Below are 19123 nucleotides of genomic sequence, written 5' to 3' on the forward strand. Positions count from 1 at the left end.
AGCCCTTTTGATGCCTAAACATATTGTAAGAGAATATTACTATGGCTGCCTTTTTTTCCTGCCTCACAAAACAAAGGGCTATTTCTACAAGGCAAAGTTTTGTATATGTGCTATTCTTTATTTCAGATTGAGAGTTGGGGAAAAACTGGAGCAAATAATGTGTTTCTTTCTTGCTTTTAAAAGTGTGTTTATATGTATACCTTAATATATACGAGGCAGATTTCCCTGGAATAAAAGTCTGGAACATACTCCTTAATTTTACCATGTATGTTGACGAGATTATTTGTGACTGAAAACTGGAATAATGTGTGGATTTTGTCAGATTATCAGCCTGTTAGGAGTCCTCTGTGTGAGGCGTGGTGGTGTAATTGTGAAATTCTCACCGTGTGTGGGTGTACGTGTGAAAGAGTGCACCTTTTTTTTCCTGTAAATATCTTTTGATATCCATTTGTGTAAAATCCCAATGAATGTGTCTTTGGAAAATGTATCAAAGTTTTTATTTTGTCAATTGATCTGAATGCCCGTATAACTGATCAGAAATCCAGTTTTGGTTCAGATTGGGGGATTTTTTTTTTTTTTTAAGGGAAAAAAGCATGCAGAAAGGACTACTGGAAGAATCATGTTTTAATGCCATTTACGTCAACATTGCTTCGGTATTTTGAATTGACACGGCTGTTTTCTTCCAACTATAAGAGAATGTGCCTGCTGTTCCCCCACGCTCACTTTGGGCTACAGGAAGCCCGGCACGAGTAGCTTGAGCCTGTGACTCCCAACATCATTCTTTCCCATGACCTGCAGTGTCCAGTGTGCGTACCCAGGTTTGTGGCCCGACGCCACTCCAGGTGCCTTGGGCCTTTTACCTCTCTGGGCCTTTTTCTTTACAATGAGTGCGGTAGGCTGGATCAGCTCAGAAGTCCCCTCCTGCCCTAACATTCGATTCTATTTTTATTTTCCTGTAGTTACTATGGGGGTTAGACATGTGGGATGAGGGAGCACACAGAGGTTAGATGTAACTTGTTGGTTTGTTATAGGTCGTACTCCCCAGTTTATAATCTGCATCATTTTAGTGTCCCCACCCCAACTTCTCTTCCCACTTCCTTTGGTAATTATCCTCTTTCTCTCCCATTCTTGAAACTTTCCACTTCTTAGTCCACAAGATACCTTGTTCCCATCCCCTTCAAAAATGAAAAAGTCTGTTTAAAACACCTCCTGCGATGAAAAAGCTCGGCACCACTTTCAGCAAATAAATCTGTAACGTGTGTAGACGATTTTCTTACTCTAATTCAGTGATAGCTATGATCCCCAAGTAAGTACTGAGAAAGTTGTCTGTCACAGAAAGGATGTCTCTTCCTCTTGTGAGCATCACTGTTGCTAAATTACACTATCTCTGTAGTCTGTTGGGGAGATGGCAGGTGCTGAGCAGGAGCAGGGGATGGGATTAGATGGAATGTGATTTCACCCTTTGCCTCGGTCAGAAATCCTAGGTTACAGAGCAAGATTTTGTACTCTTACGTTGGTGTATAAGATCACCTACCCAGTGCCATGAAGATTCCCTACACCGTAAATCATCTTGAAAGAGTTTGTATTAAAATGTGCTGGATCTGTGCTACTGGGTGCAGGGGTCAGTAGCCACATGTAGCTAGTGACCTCTTGAAATTTGGCTTGTCCAAATCGAGATTGTGCTGTTCGTGTAAAACACACACCAGATTTTGAAGGCTTGGTACCAAAAAGAAGGGAACGTAAAATATTTCATCAGTATTTTATATTGGTTACATGCTAACATGACAATATTTTAGATAAATAAGCTGTTACTAAAATTTCACTTATTCCTTTTTTCTCTTTTTTTTAATATGGCTACCAAAATTAAAATTAGACATGTGGCTGGCATTGCACTTGGACAGGTGCTGCTCTAGGTTCTAGATGGTGTGGAGTCAGCAGTGAGATGCCACGTGTGGAAGGTAATTCTCCCAATAGACAGAAGCAACACACATATTTTCGCTGGAGTCAGCTCGGTGAGGCACAGAATGCCTTCCAGACAGCAGAAGACTTTCTATGTAAAAACCAGTATGTATAAGACTCCAATAAAAAAACCAAAACAAAACAAAACTAAAGCAAATGAGCCCCAAACCGCGTTCCTTCAGCTTTGCTTAGAAGCTAACTTTGCACTTATTTTTCAAGCATCTTCCATGTGCCAAGGATGCTGGCTACATGAGGGTGCTGGGCATATTTGCTCCACCTTAGGCAACATTCTCTTGTGGTTTCCCCTCCCCAGGTATTGTGTGGTCTGTTCAGAGCTGGGTGTGATGATGTATGGTGTAAATCTCGCCGCTCCTATCGGCCTGGGCAGAGGCTGAGCCTGCTGCCTGCGCCCACCTGCCCAGCAGGTTTGAGGTTGACTCCTGAAAGAGTTTGTATTTATTTTATTTTGCACTAGTCACAGCTGCTGTTAAAATATCTCAACTGTTTGGGGAGAGCATTGCCTGTGATGGAAAGAGAGATGGATGATTTATTGCTTCAGTTGTTTTAAAATTAAAAGCTATTCTCACAATCTGAGGTTCCTTTATGGCTCTTTTTTCTTTTACAAAATGCCAAGTAAACTGATTCTGCCCTTGGCGGGTTCTCATCCATCAACGGAACAGGTAACCCAAGACAGTGACTGATTTTATTTCTCTTTAGGGTTTCTTGGTGTGGGCACCAAGGCCGCGTCATTCCCATCAGTAGTGGAACATCAGCAACGGTGCAAGATGTTTCTTCTGTAAAGGAGGGAGAGGCCGAGGCAGGGAAGTCTTTTAGTCTTTCTCGAATGGATGTCGGGTGCAATACTGGAGTCAGTGGAGACCCTGCTGTGGTTCTGTGGCTCTCAGTTTGCTGGTAGCTTCCCTAATGCAGGTGCCAGCGTGCTCAATACTGGTTGCACCAAGGGATTTCAGCATTTCGATGGCACCATGTTTGTAGGTTGTATGAGTTTCCTATTGTTGCTGTAACAAAGGATTATAAACTTGGTGGCTCAAGAGAGCACATTTATTAGGTGAGAAGTATGAAAATGGGTCTTACAGGGTTAAAATCTAGCTGTTGGCAGGGAAACTCTATGTGAGAATCCATTCCTTGCCTTTTCCAGCTTCTAGAAACTCTTCTGTTCTCATTCTTTGGCTTGTGGCCTCCTAACAACATGGACGTCACTTAGTGTCTGTGTCCATTGTCCTATGGCCTCTGACAGGCTCTCCTGCTCCCTCTTATAAGGACCCTTATGATTACAGTGGGCCCACCCAGATAGTCCAGAATAAACTTCCCATCTCCAGATCCTTAAATTAATCACATCTGCAATGTTCCTTTTTGCCATGTAAGATAACATATTCACAGGTTTTGGGGATTAGGATATAGAAATCCTTGAGGAGGCATTATTTTGCCTACCATATAGGGTATGCTTATTACTACTTAAAACATGTCCATTCAATACTTAAAAAATTTTTTCTTTTTAATGTTTGTTTATTTTTGAGAGACAGAGCATGAGCCAGGGAGGGGCAGAGAGAGAGGGAAACACAGAATCCAAAGCAGGCTCCAGGCTCTGAGCTGTCTGTCAGCACAGAGTCCGACGGTGGGCTTGAACCCACGAACTGTGAGATCATGACCTGCGCCAAAGTCTGATGCTCAACCGACTAAGCCACCCTGGTGCCCCTCAATATTTAAAAAAATTTAAAAGAATCTCTACATTTTTAAAAATCCAAGTAAAATGACCAACATCAGTGTTGTGCCATAATGTTTTGGTGAGAAGAGGAGAAGGAAATGATTGGGATGGAGGATTTTTTTTATGACTCACACATTATAAAGTTTTTAGGACAATGTTTGCAAGTCAGATGCTGCTTACATTCACTTTGTTCTGTCTCCTTGTGCCCAGTGGGAGAGTCTACCATGGTGTGTATGCACTGTTTGAATCTAAGGTCCCACTTTCGAATGTGGTCAGTGGCAAATCATTTGTAGTGAGGAAATTTAATAGGAAACAGTAAGTTATTCTCATTCACATGCAACCTATTATTTAAAAATTTACTAGGAAAAGTCTTTCAGTGAGGTAGGGGACAGATAGAACGGCAAGAGTAGAGGCATAGAGACTTGACTTTCTGAAACTCAGTCTTGTCATCTGTGCAGGGGGCCTAATAATACATGAGATAAGTTACGTCAAACATTTCACAGTCTGGTGGCACAGGATATTTTTACTGTGCTATTTTACATCACTATTTTAACTAGCACTTTGACCCTGTGGAGGTTTTGACCCTTTATTTCAGTCTAGCAAATCTTTTTTTTTTGTAAAGAGTCAGAATTATACCAACATTGATGACTTTTTTCCCCCAAAGTATTTTTCTGGAGATAATGTCATTAAGCCAATTTATTTTGTTAATGTATATAACATGGTTCATCATTCAATAAATACTGAATATCTATGTGCTGGGCATTGCTTTTCTTAGAACATATCAGTAAACAAAGACCAGACTCTTTGCCCTTGTTGAGTTTATTTTCTAGCAGGGAGAGCCGGATGCTAAACATAAGAAATAAGTAAATTATATAATATGTTAAAAGGTACTCTGTGCTATGGAAAAAAAGAACAGCAGAATGGGGGGAGGTGTGGATTTTGCTACTAAATATGGTACGCAGGGAAAGCATTTTTTTGGAGGTGAGATTTGAACCAAGACTTGAAGGAGGTGAAGGAGTCATCTAAATGGATATTTGGGGGGGAAAGATATGCTTGGCAGAGGGACTCATGGGAGCAGAGGCTCCAGGGTGGGAGCATAATCTATTATGTCAGAGAAGCAGTAAGGGGACCAGTGTGATTTGAGAGAAGGGAATGAGGGGAAGAGGAATAGGGGAAGATGTTGGAGAGGGGCCAGATTGCCTGAGCCAGGAGGCATTGGAAGGGCTTGACTCTGGAGTGCCATTGGGAGTCATTATAGGCTCTTAAGTAGAGCAATGATCTGATCTGACCAAAGTTTCAGGAAGATAGTTCTCTAAATTAGCTGATAGGAGGCAAGGATAAAAGTAGAGGCTACTGTGGTAAGCAAGGTGAGCTAGGATGATGGCTCACATAGATGGGATGGTAGCAGTAGAGGTAGCAAGGATAGTCAGATTCTGGATACATGTGAAAGTAAAGCCAGTAGGATTTCCTGATGGGCAGGACGTGGCATGTGAGGGAATGATAGTGGCCAAGCTAGACCCCAAAGTTCTTCCTCTGAGCAACTAAAGAATGTAGTTGCAATCAACAAAGATAGGGAAGGCTTGGTGGGATTGGGGGGTATTGATGGGAAAAGATGATCGCAAGTTTGGGATGTGTTGAATTTGAAATGCCTGTTAGATCTCCGTGGTTGATGTTGAGTGGGAAGCTGGATATACAACTCCGGATTTTGAGGGAAAAGTCTGGACTGAAGTAAAAAAACTAAAGATGGCATTTAAACCAGGGACTGGGTATGATCACCAGTGGAGGAAGACAGGAAATGGAACTGGTCCAGGGACTGAGCAAAGGCTCAATATAAGAAGTCCAGGAGAAGATGAGCCAGCAAAGGAGACTCTGAGAGGAGTGAACACCAACGTGGGCAAAAATCAAGAGAACAGTGCATGCAAGTGGAAGCCAAGTGGAGGCAACAGATATCAACTGTCAAGTAACTGTGGTAGGTTAAGTCAGATGAGTTGACTACACAATTGATCAACTTGGAGGTCATGGGTGATCTCCATGGGGACAGTTTGGGGGGTGGGGAGGAACTGCAGAAGATGAATGCAAACCACTCTTTGGGGAATTTTGCCACAAAGGGAAGCAAAGAAGAGATGGTGGCTGACAGGACGTGGGCTGGGAACAAGAGAGGTTTTTGTTTTTAAATATGGGAAATAAGATGGTCAAATAGGCACAATACTGAGGATGTAGGACAGAAAGGTGAGAATTGCTGTTTGCTGCCCTTGAGCAGGCAAGAGGTGACGGGATCTCGTGCTCAGTTGGAGCTGACTTTAGACACCGGCTGGGGAGTCCGTCTTTGGGGACAGGAGGAGGGCAGAGATAAGAGCGCCAGATGCGGCTGTGAGGAGTGGGAGCACTGAGAGTCTGGGGATTCTGTCCTGCCTGCTTTAATTTGCTCAGGGAAGTAAGAAGTGAGATCCTCAGCTTGGAGGGACCATGGGTGGGGGAGATTGGAGATTTGAGGCGAGGGGAGATGTGAAACAGTTATCCAGTTGAACTCTCTCCAAGCTTTTATATTTTCCTTTCTATTTTAATGAAATTAGTTTAATTGGTATCAATTCAAGTTATTTTGAGAGAGACAGAGACAGCACGAGTGGGGGAGCAGCAGAGTGAGAGGGATCGAGAGAATCCCAGGCAGGCTTTGCACAGTCAATGCAGAGCCCAGTGCAAGGCTTGAACTCACAAAACCCCAAGATCATGACCTGAGCTCAAACCAAGAGTCAGATGTTTAACCAACTAAGCCACCCGGGCACCCTCAGTTCTGTAAATTTTATGAAGACAGTCTGAGTCTTCAGCTTTTGGTCCTCATCACATTTTCCCTATTAGAACTTTTCCTATTGCAGAGTCCCTTTTGTGGCCATGATTTCCAGCGGGTCCACCTTTACCAGGTCAAATTTTGCCACTCTAGACTTTGTCAAGATTTTGTTCTTTTGTCATTTTTTTGAATCAGTAGCCGGTTTTCCTGTAAGCACTCTTAGCCATCGTCTTGGTAAGATTTCTCTCAAGCTTACTTTTTCCTGGGCCAGTTTTTGCAGTTTTTAATAGTAGATGTGATCTTTAGTCAGTTCTTAATCGGTAAGATGTTTTTCTTCCACCTGGCACAGTTTTTGCTATTATGTTCATCATTTGCAATAATATTAATTATAGACTGTGTGTATTTTAGGAGGGGAGAAGCAGAGGACCTGAGTGTGCATTAGGGTTAAAATGGCGTAGTAGAAATAATGGCGTAGGAATGTGGCACGTGGCAGGTTTCAGTAAGTGTTAGCTTCCTTTTTTTTCCTTTTCAAAGACCTTGGCCTGGGAAGGCTGCACTGCTTGGTCTCCACCCTTCTAAACTCAGGTGAGCAAACTCAAGCAGGGGGCCTCCTAAGAATCAAATGGCTTAATTCCTTAGATGAAAATACTAAAATTAACTGTCAGTTTCCAAGGTTCTGATTCATTAAGTTGATAACCAGGCAGCATTATTTTTATTTTTTTATTTTTTTCAATATATGAAGTTGATTGTCAAATTGGTTTCCATACAACACCCAGTGCTCATTCCAAAAGGTGCCCTCCTCAGTACCCATCACCCACCCTCCCCTCCCTCCCACCCCCCATCAGCCCTCAGTTCTCAGTTTTTAAGAGTCTCTTATGCTTTGGCTCGCTCCCCCTCTAACCTCCTTTCAGGCAGCATTATTTATTATGAGGTATAAGTAAGGAAAAAAAATACATACATCCTTGTGAGCCCTAAAATACTGGATAGGTAAGGCATTACTGTGAGGAGCCTTGTAAAGGAATGTGAAAAACACTTCAAACCTTGGGCTGCTTTCATGTATACACATGGAGTGAAGCAGCTGTTTGAGGAAATAGAATTCACGGTTAAAAAGGATTAAGAGACATAATAAAAGGTTTAAGTTATGCAAGGGGTCGGGAGAGGAGCCACAATTCACCGCTGGGTAAAATAACCATGAAGTGGGAAAGAAGGAGGTACAGCCTGATTTGATAGAGGAGAAAATGAACTTCCACCAGGTTGTTGGCTTTATAGCAAGAGGACTTAGTGAAGAGGGAGAAGGGGGGCTCAGTGTTCCTGTGTGGCTCTCTTCAAGCCTATTGTTCCTGCATCACCAACCTGACCACTCAAGGACTTCATTAGTAAACATTCTGGAAACAGAAACATCTGTCTCGGTGGCATCCCTTCTCTGCTTGAGGGCAAATCCACCCTTTATGTGCTCCAGGAAGGCCACCAACAATCTCCCGCTTTGCCAGGGCATCTCCTAAGGTCTCCCCAGCTCACAGCGCTCGCCATCCTGGGCTCCTTCCTCCTTGAACACGCCAAGCTCATTCCTGCCTTGGTGTCTTGTGGTAGCTGTTGGCTCTGCCGACAATATTTCAAAGAGCTGTTCCCAGTGCCACTTGGTGGGCTTCTTGGTGTTCAAAGCTCAGCCCAAACATCACCTAAGAGAAATCTTTCCTGACCATCTATGGATAAAAAGGAGCCTCCAGTTTCTCTCATAATACCTAATTTGCCTTGTCCTTCTAGCAGTTTTTGGCACATGACATCCTTATGTGTTAAAGTATTTGTTGATCCCTCACAGAAATCTAAGCTCTTCAAGGGCAAGTTTGATTTGATTTACTTACCACTCCTGCATTAGAACAGTACGTGCACATAATAGAACCTCAAATATTTATTGACTGATTAAAAAAGAAAGAAAAGAAAAAAAAAACAGACCCTAAAACTGAAATATATTTTAATATTTTTATTCTAAAAAAAAAATCACAAAATCCAATTTCAGGTTAAATATTTTACTCTTAAAAAATTAACAAAGGAAGAAGATTTTAAAGTTTTGTTTTATATGTAAAAATGCATTCTTGATTTCCAGATAGCTCATGCAACATCATATGTGGTGGTTATTCAATAAAAGACCTTTTTTATCAATAGTACAAATTGGATTATATATGATTTGAAGCAATTCTGACCCCCAAATCCCATTTTGAAAGATTTCTCAAAAGACCTTGAAGCCACAGACAAAGTTTATTTGAAAACATAGTTTAAAATTGCACAAATATAAATACACTTTAGTAATGTGAAAAAGGGAAGGCATGCTTCCAATAATAGTACAAAAATACTACCTTAATCTTGGTACTTTGCAAATTATAAGCCAAAGGAGTAAATTAAACACATCAATATGATAGGTTATTTTTATGGTAGTAGTTTTATTTCAAAGAGCAATGCAGGGAAATACTAAGATGAAGCCTTATTATCCAACAGAGTTGTGCTATGATACATAATATTTCACTAAATACACAGATACATTATCACATAGTATGCCCGTAACTTTTACACCCTCACCCCATTGCCATTAATTTACTATAGGTCACTTAATTTCGGTTGGTTTTAACTTAAAAACTCAATGTAAACATTTAAAGTTAAATTTTTTGTTATCTATTTCAGCTTAAAAATGAAATCCCAAGATTTTAAACGTTATTGAGCATAGAGAAGCATCACAGAAGAATTTGCCATTTGTCTTAATATTTTTAGATTAGACTAGATATGCAATATTCGTAGATATACAAAATATATAGAAATGTCTTTTCTAAATAGTTAATAAATGCCTGTTATAGTTTGTAAAAAGTTTATTAAATTAATCAGGTTTTTTTTTCAACCAATGTAAACAAATTTGGGCAATGAAAATTGAAGAGGGTTTGAGTCAGGTGATATGGGGGGACATTGGTAAAAATTTAGGTTTGCTTTATTTCCTTTAACTACTGGCAACATATTCAATCATGAACCATTTCTCGCATTGTACAATTCTTTATGGTATCTAGGCTAATTTTTTACATATCTCAGTGAAAATGCCAAACTACCTAGCTGTGTATGTATATCCCTTACTATTGTTTTGTCAGTCCATTTCCCCTCTCCAAGAAATTCAAAGAAAAAAAAAAACGACACACATTTTATTGTTGAGCAAAGAACTGCCTGCTGTTTTTTCATCTTCATATTGTTTCGAATGCGGGTTTCTAAAAGCGTCCTGAAGAGCCTGTCAGGGTTTTGCACGCACACCCTGCAACACTGCAAGTTAGTTTTCTCTTGTAGAGAAGGTCCTGAGACAACAGTTCTGAGATTGGGGCACTGGTTTCTAGAGTGTGTTATTTTGGTAAGTCTGCAGAGGTCACAGGGAGCGGAAACTTTATTCAAGGCAAAATACCACGTGAGAGGTTGTTAAACTTCACACTTTTGATTTTCTGGTTTTTCTCCTCTTTAACTGTTTAATGCCTCCACACGAGTCTTTGCTAGGAGTTTGAGGATTTCCGTCTTTGAGCTTATATGTGTTTGGCGGTGTGTGAGATGGTGACAAAGCTGTTAGCAACATAAGACTCACCCCCAGCTTTGTCTTAGTGAGCTTTGCTCCCTCCATTTCTGGTCTCCTTGCCCTTATTTTTTCATGAAGCAGGGGTTACAGACAGAAAAAGGCAGTGAGAGGACTTCCAAGTTCATTCTGAGTGACCATGAAATCACCTCATTATCTCTTTCAGTGTTTTTAGACATACAGACCAAGTCCAGTTTCTTAAGGAATGGGGCCCACATAGCTCACTCACTCATCATATAAATAGGGCCATGTTGAGGCCAATGGTGTGGCACCCACACACTCACTATGTGACATTTGTGGAAATTAAGCCGTCACGTCCACTTTGCCTTATGGTGGTTTTCATGTGCCTGACATTACCCCAACCTTCCCACCTTATTTAGAAGGTCAGTATTTCTAATTTACTCCTAAATTTTAGAAAATATTTGAAATGCACGATTCAGAATTTTGAACCCAAAACTCTGTGGAGGCAATCAACACAATTGCATTTAGTAGTGTTCAGACACACGGATTTTGTTTGAGTTTTGGATCTGTTGTGCCTCAACTGGTTTAAAACTTGTTTAGATGTCTAAGTACCTGGATTCCTCAGTAGATTCGTTTGGCACTGGCTGCAACACTGCATAAGCCAGATGTGTGAATATCTGTAAAGTTCAGTGTAGTGTGATAGCAGGAAAACAGTCTTGACAAGAAGATATTAAAAGCAAATAGTAAAACTATAACGCAAAGTTCATGAAAATGTTTCCTTGCTCAGAAGCAAGGAAAAATAGGCTACCCTATGAGATTTAACCATGCACTGGGTAAATTTACATTCAGTACAGTTATCTTGCATGCTTTGGTTAATATTTGAGTAGGCAGATTTGCAAGTACTAATGCATGCGTTATTTTTTACCTGAGGTTATACGTTTTATTTTTTAAAAATTGCCTTTTTACAAACCTTATGCCAGAGTTCATCTATGAACACTCTTTAAAAAAATATATATATATCTATCTACTTCTTAGTTCAAAACAGTTTAATTTCAACCAGTTCTATAAATACTGAGATGACAGGGAAACTGTGCAGTAAAATCTGGAGACGGAATGAATTTGAAATCATTTTACAAAGTTGAAATCATGTGTGTGCATGTTTAATAATTTCTAAAATATGAGGACTCAAAAAAATTGGTACACAAATGAAACCTTCAGAATACCCTGTTTCTAGAATTCTTTCAGAATCATTTCAAGGTATAAAACAATAGCAACCACTAACTTAAAGTGCAGTCTAGTCTTGTGGAACTGATTCAGGGGCAAATGAGGAAGGGACACAAAATGACCATCTTGCTTTCTCTATATTCCCAAAGAGCTCATGGATAAAGTGTACGGAAGAGATTTTGGGAACTCCTGTTGTATGTGGGACTAGCTATACTTGTGTTCAAGTCTTGCTTGTATAGCAGGAATATACTAGAAAGACTTACCTAGTTATGAGTATCTAGACATGGACCCAAGATACAACATAATTGTTCTCTTTAAAGAAAAGGAGAAGAGTGGCATCCAACTCTGAAGGTGAGTATGTCCTGCACATTCTAGCCCAGTGAAGTGTCTCTAATTTGCCATTCTAGCTCAAATACAGATTGGCTGAGAAAGCACAGCTCATAGCTGTCTGCTAAAAGCTTCCTGATGGACAATATCTGCCTTTCTTTAGGTGTCATGGGGAATGACCTTAAGAGGAAGCCTCATCCCCACTGTCAAGGTACAACAGCACATAGAAATAGCCCAGTAGACACAGGTGTAACATATCTTGAAATTCAGCAGTGATCACTGGATTTCTCTGCATTCTCATCCAATCTGCCAGTGAAAATAAGTTCTAAAAAGTTACATCCATGCAACTGAAGGGCCATTCTAGAAAACCAGTACCATCCTCTAAGAGATCTTAGGCTTACTTAGTAAGACTCTCAGAAAAAAGGAACTCAAAGCCTTCCCAGGGTGCCTTAGACAGGAACAAAGGACACCCTGCCTTTTGAAATGGAAAGAATAAATGACAATTTCATACCACCAGGGTAAGATACCAAAACCAGTTCTGTCTTAAAAAATGTGTATATACTTGAAAAATGCATACAATAAAGATCATTCTAAAATCTTACTAATTTTTGGTGGTGCTCTGATTTCTATAAACTTTCACTTATTTTTTAGTAACTGTTTTTACTTAATTTTGTTTAAAAATACTATTGAAAAATATCTTGGGCAATAATTCTGCACTTCCTGATAGGCAACAGACTATGAAAATCTTGGTTCTGATGGACACTAGATATATTGAAGAAAGTGCTACTGAAATTATCCAAGTATGATGGGAATGGAAAATTGTCTACTCTCCTCTGAATTCACTTGGTATTCTGACAGCGAAATCAAACTTGGGCTGCAAAATTTGTCACCACTTAGCAACAATCAAATTATATCAAAGTATCCTGCATTTACCCTACTGTCAGGCTTTAAACTATTAACTGATGTCATGCATGTAGGGCCAACAAATCTAAGAAAACAGCCTATTGTTATTACTGCAAATTCAGTTACTGTTGAAAGTATAGAGTGGCATCATAAACAGAAACCTGCAAAGCTGGCTTTGAATCCTGCGTTCAGAGGCTCCTAATGGACTACGATGGATGCAAATCAGCTAGTCAGCCAGTGAACGCACGGGAATTGGCAGGAGGGACATGCATGGAATGGATGTTCTTCTCTCAGGGATATTCAAGCAGGCAGCTGCCATGAACTTGGACTCTGGCCCCGAGAGTCCTTCCTAGACTGAATTCTAGGATTCTAAAATTATAAAGAATATTCTTGAAAATATTGTTGAGCTTTATTTGCTGCTGAGACTGGAAGGAAGTAGGCAAAGACTGGGTTGTCACTACTGCCCAATGGTGAATGCCTTAATGCCTCTGCCTTCTGCTGTCCAGCTGGGGGCATCACCTTTGCCCAAGTGAGCTTTGACAGTGAAGATGAAAGCCTGGCACACCACAGGGCTCTTTGTCCTTATAAACCTTAAAAACTCTTCATCTTTATAAACTCTGTCGTTATAACACACGTGAACTTCAAGGATTTGTGGTTTCCTGTTTCCTTGAGGCCCCTTCCTACCTGAGGAACTTCCAAGGTAATAGAGGAGAGGATTTCTACCTGCACACCCCGCTCCCCTCCTCCACTGCCCTCACCAGGAGAAGCTAACTCTCCAGTCAATTAAACTGTCTTGACTCAAATGCTGTTTGCTTGGTAACTATAATCATGAGAGTAACCAGCTACTATTAACCAAAGAACACGAAGAAAAAGTTGGGATCAGATTGCTTTGGGGAAGATTCTGGAGGAAGGAAGGAAGGAAGGAAGGAAGGAAGGAAGGAGAAACAATAAAGAATAATGGGACCACTTATTAGAACAACTTGCTAGAATTGGACACTGGCGATCTTATGTTTTGGTTAGCATTTTGCAAACAATTTTTCTAACTCTTTAAAAAATGATGTCAATCCAAATAATCACCAAGCCCCAACAGGGCACAACACACCCTGCAGAAGTGAGTAGAATGTAATCAATGAAATAAAACACCACTACCGACAGAAGGTTCCTGACACTTGATAAATGTTCCAAATGAGAGCCAAAGGAGCATGCATCTTTCATATTAAACCACTGACATTCAGTGAGATTCAGCTAGAAAATATTGATCTTCTATCACTTAGAATGCAGAAGGGAGAGCAATGCAGATTATTATGGAACTAAGAAAACACTTAATTTTTAGGAAAAAATGTATTTATCACTCTTACGAAATACTATTTAAAATATTAAAAGTTTAAAAGGAATATTGGTGTGCAGGGCAGTCAGAAAGCAAGTAAAGTATGACATTTAAGCAAGTTAATGTTAACTCTATAGAAATCCCGTTATCATCCAAATTCCTCCCTGCAGAGAATGCATGAAGGGACAGTACAATGTCTCTTGCTTAAGTTCATACGGTCCCAGAAAGCATGTGAATAAGATCTGTGTTTGACATATTTACACCCTGTGTCCTATCTGCTTTGAGAAAAACTCCTTCAAAACTCTACACTATGAAAAACTATTTTCAGGAATTTTTATTTGGTCCATTGATCTAACAAGGCCGAGTTCTTGAATCTTTCACCCCTAAGTTAAAAATTGGAGCAACGGAACAAAACTCCAGCAAGGCATAAATAAGATATTAAAGTGCGTATATACAGTCCCAGAAAAGTTTTGATTGGGAACAGCAAAAATTTCTAGTGCAAAAACTGCTTTTGCCAGCAAAGCTCCCTCTCTGGAGTCGAAGGGCTACAGTAAAAGTTAAAATCGGAACAGGTCTAAGCAATGCCTCTCTTTAGTCAAGGGTTAATATATGTGCATGCACCTTGGCCCAAACTACGTTGTAAAAGGGGGAATTGCAGGGGATAGTTCAGAAACAGTCAGAATTCCCTGATCAGAGGCAGTGCTTTCTCCAGGTGTCCTATGAACAAGTTCCTTAGGTGTGTCATCAGCTGCAAAAGTGAGGACAAAAACCCCAAAGGACGTGTTTTGAATATGCTTGCAGCTTGTGAAGAGTATTCACACACGGTTACTTTATCTTGGTTTGTCTTTGTGTCTCTCAGTTCTTCTTCTGAGCCCAACCTTGACTCTATGTACAACATTTTGTGCTTTTGAATCTGAACAGAGACTGGGCATCGTCTGTAGGAGTTCCCTTGTGTCATATCACCATGGCCTTTCGGACATCTGGTTTTATCCTTTTTGGAATTCATAATAAAATAGTTTTGCATTTCTTAGTACAATTACACAGATAAGGATTTATCATTTTTAAATTTTTTTTTTTTCTTTTCCTTCAAGGATCCAAGTTGAAAGCTCTTAGGAGGACATCCAGGTCACCGAGATTAGCCGCCTGGAAGAGTTCTGGTTGGTCCATCAGAGAAAGTGCGATTCTGAGGGCAGCCCAGATATTCCCAGAGATTGCAGGATGAGGAACTTGCTGTTGATTCCTGCTTTTTCTTTGCAAACTGAGGGCAGTGAGAAAATTGCTGACCGCTTCTCTAAGAGGGTAGAAAAACAGACATTTAAAAATACAACAAATTTCAGAGTTAGCAACTTAAAAAACAAAAATGGATTAACTTCTTTTAGTTCAAAACCCTAAATCACCTCTCTGAGGTGTTTTAGATCATCAGAGGAACAACCTTCTGGTTGTCTCATTATTCTTTTGTGAAAAATCATTGTTCAGTATAGCAAAACCAGAAAGAAAAAGGGAATTTTATTTTAAGAATGTCATGTGAGACAGAAAGAGTAATAGCAAAACCATTGCTAACTCATTAATGCATTCCTTTTCCCCCTACCTCAGGGGTAATTTAAAGACAGAATCCATTTGCAAATGTGAATTATACAACTAGGGTTGAAGAGGAAGCATCTGGCCCTACTCAGAAACAAAGTGGCTTAACTTTTCCTATTAGTGATAGTAATATGGGAGGCGGCTGGGGCTGAATTGATTTGCTCTCAGAACATCTGGGTTGGAATCCTAAGCATTTAGCCTTAGGCAAATTTATTATCTTTCCAAGCCTCCATTTCCCCAACTGTATAATAGGGATAATAGAACTCATTTTATTCATTTATTTTTTTTTCCTTTTAAACATATGCATTTATTAATACCCCACCCTGTTCCAGAAGGGATTGGGGATGTCAGCAAGTTACTATCAGGGCTTCACTTTCTTCATCTCCAAATGGTCTAGGTGATATAAGTTCATTCCAGTTCTTCCCTTTTGTGACTCTGATTCTAATAATTTGTTGGTTATCTCCACTTAGAAGTTCTGTTAACACCTGGTATTTAGGGACACTTGTATGGCTCAGTCGATTAAGCGTCCGACTTCAGCTCAGGTCATCATCTCGTGGTTTGTGAGTTTGAGTCCCGGGTCGGGCTCTGTGCTGACAGCTCAGAGCCTGAAGCCTGCTTTGGACTCTGTGTCTCCCTCTCTCTGCCCTTCCCCTGCTTGTGCTCTGTCTCTCAAAAATAACATTAAAAAAAGTAAAAAAAAAGATGCTTCATTTTAGAATATGGAAAATGGGATGGGGGTGGGGGAAACCTACAACTGGTTCTCCTGATTTCTGTTCATGGCATCACCATCCAACCAGTGACCCAGCACCAAAACCTAATGCTATCTTCAACTATTCTTGCCCTTGCCCCAACATCTCACTGAGCCACATGGAATCCACTCTCTAATGTCTTTTCCCCACTTGGTCCTTCCCATGGCCACATGTAGTTGAAGCCCTTGTTCGTTGTCTCTCTGTTCTGTTCTATGGGAAGTCATTTTAAAATTTATTTATTTATTTGAGAGAAAGAGATAGAGACAGAGGGGGACAGAGGATCTGAAGCAGGCTCTGCGCTGAGCAGTGAGCCCCTTGCAGGGCTTGAACTCACAAACTGTGAGATCATGACTTGAGCCAAAGTCAGACGCTCAACTGACTGAGCCACCCAGGTGCCCCAAGAAGTCATTTTAAAACCTTGTTGTGTGAGGTACACTTGGATCAATTTATGTGAAATCTTTTATTAAATCAGATCACTAGTTCTCCAAGTGTGGTCTGGGGAACTCTAGGATCAGTGAGGCCAAAATTATTTTTACAATAATTCCGAGACATTATTTTACCTTATTCTCATTTTCTCACGAATGTACAATGGAATTGTACAGTGATTACACAATATGTAAAATCCCAATAGATTGGATGTGGAGACAGATATGAGAATCTGTCTTCTATTAAGTAAGATATTAAAAAAAGTTTTTATTTATTTTTGAGATAGACACAGAGCATGAGCAGGGAAGGGGCAGAGAGAGAGGGAGACACAGAATCTGAAGCAGGCTCCAGGCTCCGAGCTGTCAGCCCAGAGACTGACACAGGGCTTAAACCCACGAACCATGAGATCATGACCTGAACCAAAGTTGGTTCTTAACTGAGCCACCCAGGCGCCCCTAAGCAAGATATTTTTAAAAGTTGCAAAAATGATAAAAGAATGCCACTCTTCTCGCTAAACATTTTTTTTGTTTTGGGGAATAATTATTTTTCATAAAATGTCTAATTTATGTTAACATGTAGTTAATTATTATTTTTAAATGAATCTTATAAACTTTCTCAGTTTAACTTCTAATATGGTAAATATTGGTGGATACAACCCACCTAAAAGCCCTTGGAGGTGCCTGATAATTGTTAAAAGTGTAAAGGAGTCCTGAGAACACCAAGTCTGTGAACCTTCCATCTCTTTCTGTCCACAGCTGCTCTCTTGCTCATGTACCCGGTGTGCTTTCTGTCTACACTCTCAGGACCTCTGTCCCCAGAAGCATGTATTCTGTATCAAACTGATCTTTGCTAAGAATGATGACACTGCTTTAATTTGTATCTGCTTTACTCTTCTTAAAAGCTTTTCACACATTTGATCTCACTTAATCCCACAAGGTCATTATTAAGCATCTGGTAAGAAGTTTTGAAATGAGGCTGGACTTCTGATTCCAATGAACATGATCTAGACATTGGTTCATCTGTATTGTTAGACTGCCTGGAAATAAATGGCAACTGGGAAATGGTTCCACTGTATTTGGCAACCTGGCTAATGGAAGGGATTGGGGTTCTAATCATCTTTTCTTTTGGATGTTTAGTAATCAAGCAAGAGAGGAGGGTTTATAAACAGATGCACATGTGGGGTTTACTTTGGAGGCCCTTTTTGGCTTCCTTGTTCCAGGATGGCAGCTCAAATGACAAGGATTCCATTTCCTCTCATCATCCTAGGCTCGTAAGAGCTCTGGGGGAGAAAGACCCCGGAATCTCCTCATGCACAGGCTGTTCCTTGCTGCCCCATGTGTGGCAGTGGTCTCTGAGGGACAGGGAGAGTACCAGAATAGTCTAAATGCTAACTTTGCCAGGCAACGTGAAGTGGTCCCCATGAAGATAGTCTCAATCTGTTCTTCAACTTGGGAACACAGAGTCCTTCTGGGGGATTCAGAAGATTGTACATGTATATGTATGAATAGTTTTTAAATGGCTTACACACACACATATATATGAATAAGCTGTTCATGTATGTCTTGATTAATAAAGTGCATTCATTTAAAAGCATTCCTCATTTTATAATATCTTTCCCTCATTATATTAATACTAAAAACATTAACATGAAAGGGGATGTGATTTATGTTTTCATTAAAGAGTCCTCACTCTTGAAAATTTTAAGATCCTTTGGAGCTCCTACTGACAGAGGGGTAGCATTTTGAGCTGCACATTTCACGCCAACAATTTCCTTTCCTTATTTCAGTTGTATAAAGTACTGGGGACTTGCTTTGACTCTTTATAGAACATGTGCAATTACAGGAGTGCCTGGATGGCTCAGTCGGTTGAGCATCTGACTCTTGATTTCAGCTCAGGTCATGATCCCAGGGTCATGGGATTGAGCCCCATGTCACGCTCTGCGCTGAGCATGAAGCCTGCTTAAGACTGTCTCTCTCTCTCTCGGGGCGCCTGGGTGGCTCAGTTGGTTGGGCGGCCGACTTCGGCTCCGGTCATGATCTCGCGGTCCGTGAGTTCAAGCCCCACGTCGGGCTCTGTGCTGACAGCTCAGAGCCCAGAGCCTGTTTCAGATTCTGTGTCTCCCTCTCTCTGACCCTCCCTCGTTCATGCTCTGTCTCTCTCTGTCTCAAAAATAAATAAAGGTTAAAAAAAAAAAAGACTGTCTCTCTCTCTCTCCCCCTACCCCTCTCCCCACTCACGTTTTCTCTCCCTCTCTCTAAAAAACAAACAAAAAAGAAAATGTGCGATGACAAACAACAAGTGTTATAGCTATGTACATAGACACCTGCAGTCCTTGAGGGAGAAATTCCAAGACTCTGGTGGGTATGGAAGTATCTGAACCAGCTCTTGGTTCTTCTTCTCAGCCACATCTCTATTGAGGGTTATTATTTCCTAACTATCCACTTACACCTCGAGTTAAACTTATTTTCAGAATTCATTTAAGGTTTATGTCTCACTTGGTGGTCTTCTTTTTCTCAGGGGGAAAAAAACCCCAAAATATTTAGTACTTATAAAAATTTCCCAC

The 19123-nt window shown here is 40.5% G+C and overlaps 1 protein-coding gene across 12 annotated transcripts in view; it reads right to left on the reverse strand.

The window, feature by feature from the left end:
* Positions 1-8523: 8523 nt before the first annotated feature.
* Positions 8524-19123, reverse strand: part of PEX5L (peroxisomal biogenesis factor 5 like) — a 228479-nt gene continuing 217879 nt past the window's right edge. For all 12 annotated transcript variants that reach the window (XM_040480841.1, XM_040480844.1, XM_040480840.1 and 9 more), the window contains one exon: positions 8524-15095. In XM_040480841.1, coding sequence (XP_040336775.1) covers positions 14891-15095 — 205 coding nt within the window. In that variant the 3' untranslated portion in view covers positions 8524-14890. The remainder of the gene's footprint in view (positions 15096-19123) is intronic.

This window comes from Herpailurus yagouaroundi, unplaced genomic scaffold (genome assembly GCF_014898765.1).
Source record: "Herpailurus yagouaroundi ecotype Mexico unplaced genomic scaffold, PumYag 159, whole genome shotgun sequence".
NCBI lineage: Eukaryota > Metazoa > Chordata > Mammalia > Carnivora > Felidae > Herpailurus > Herpailurus yagouaroundi.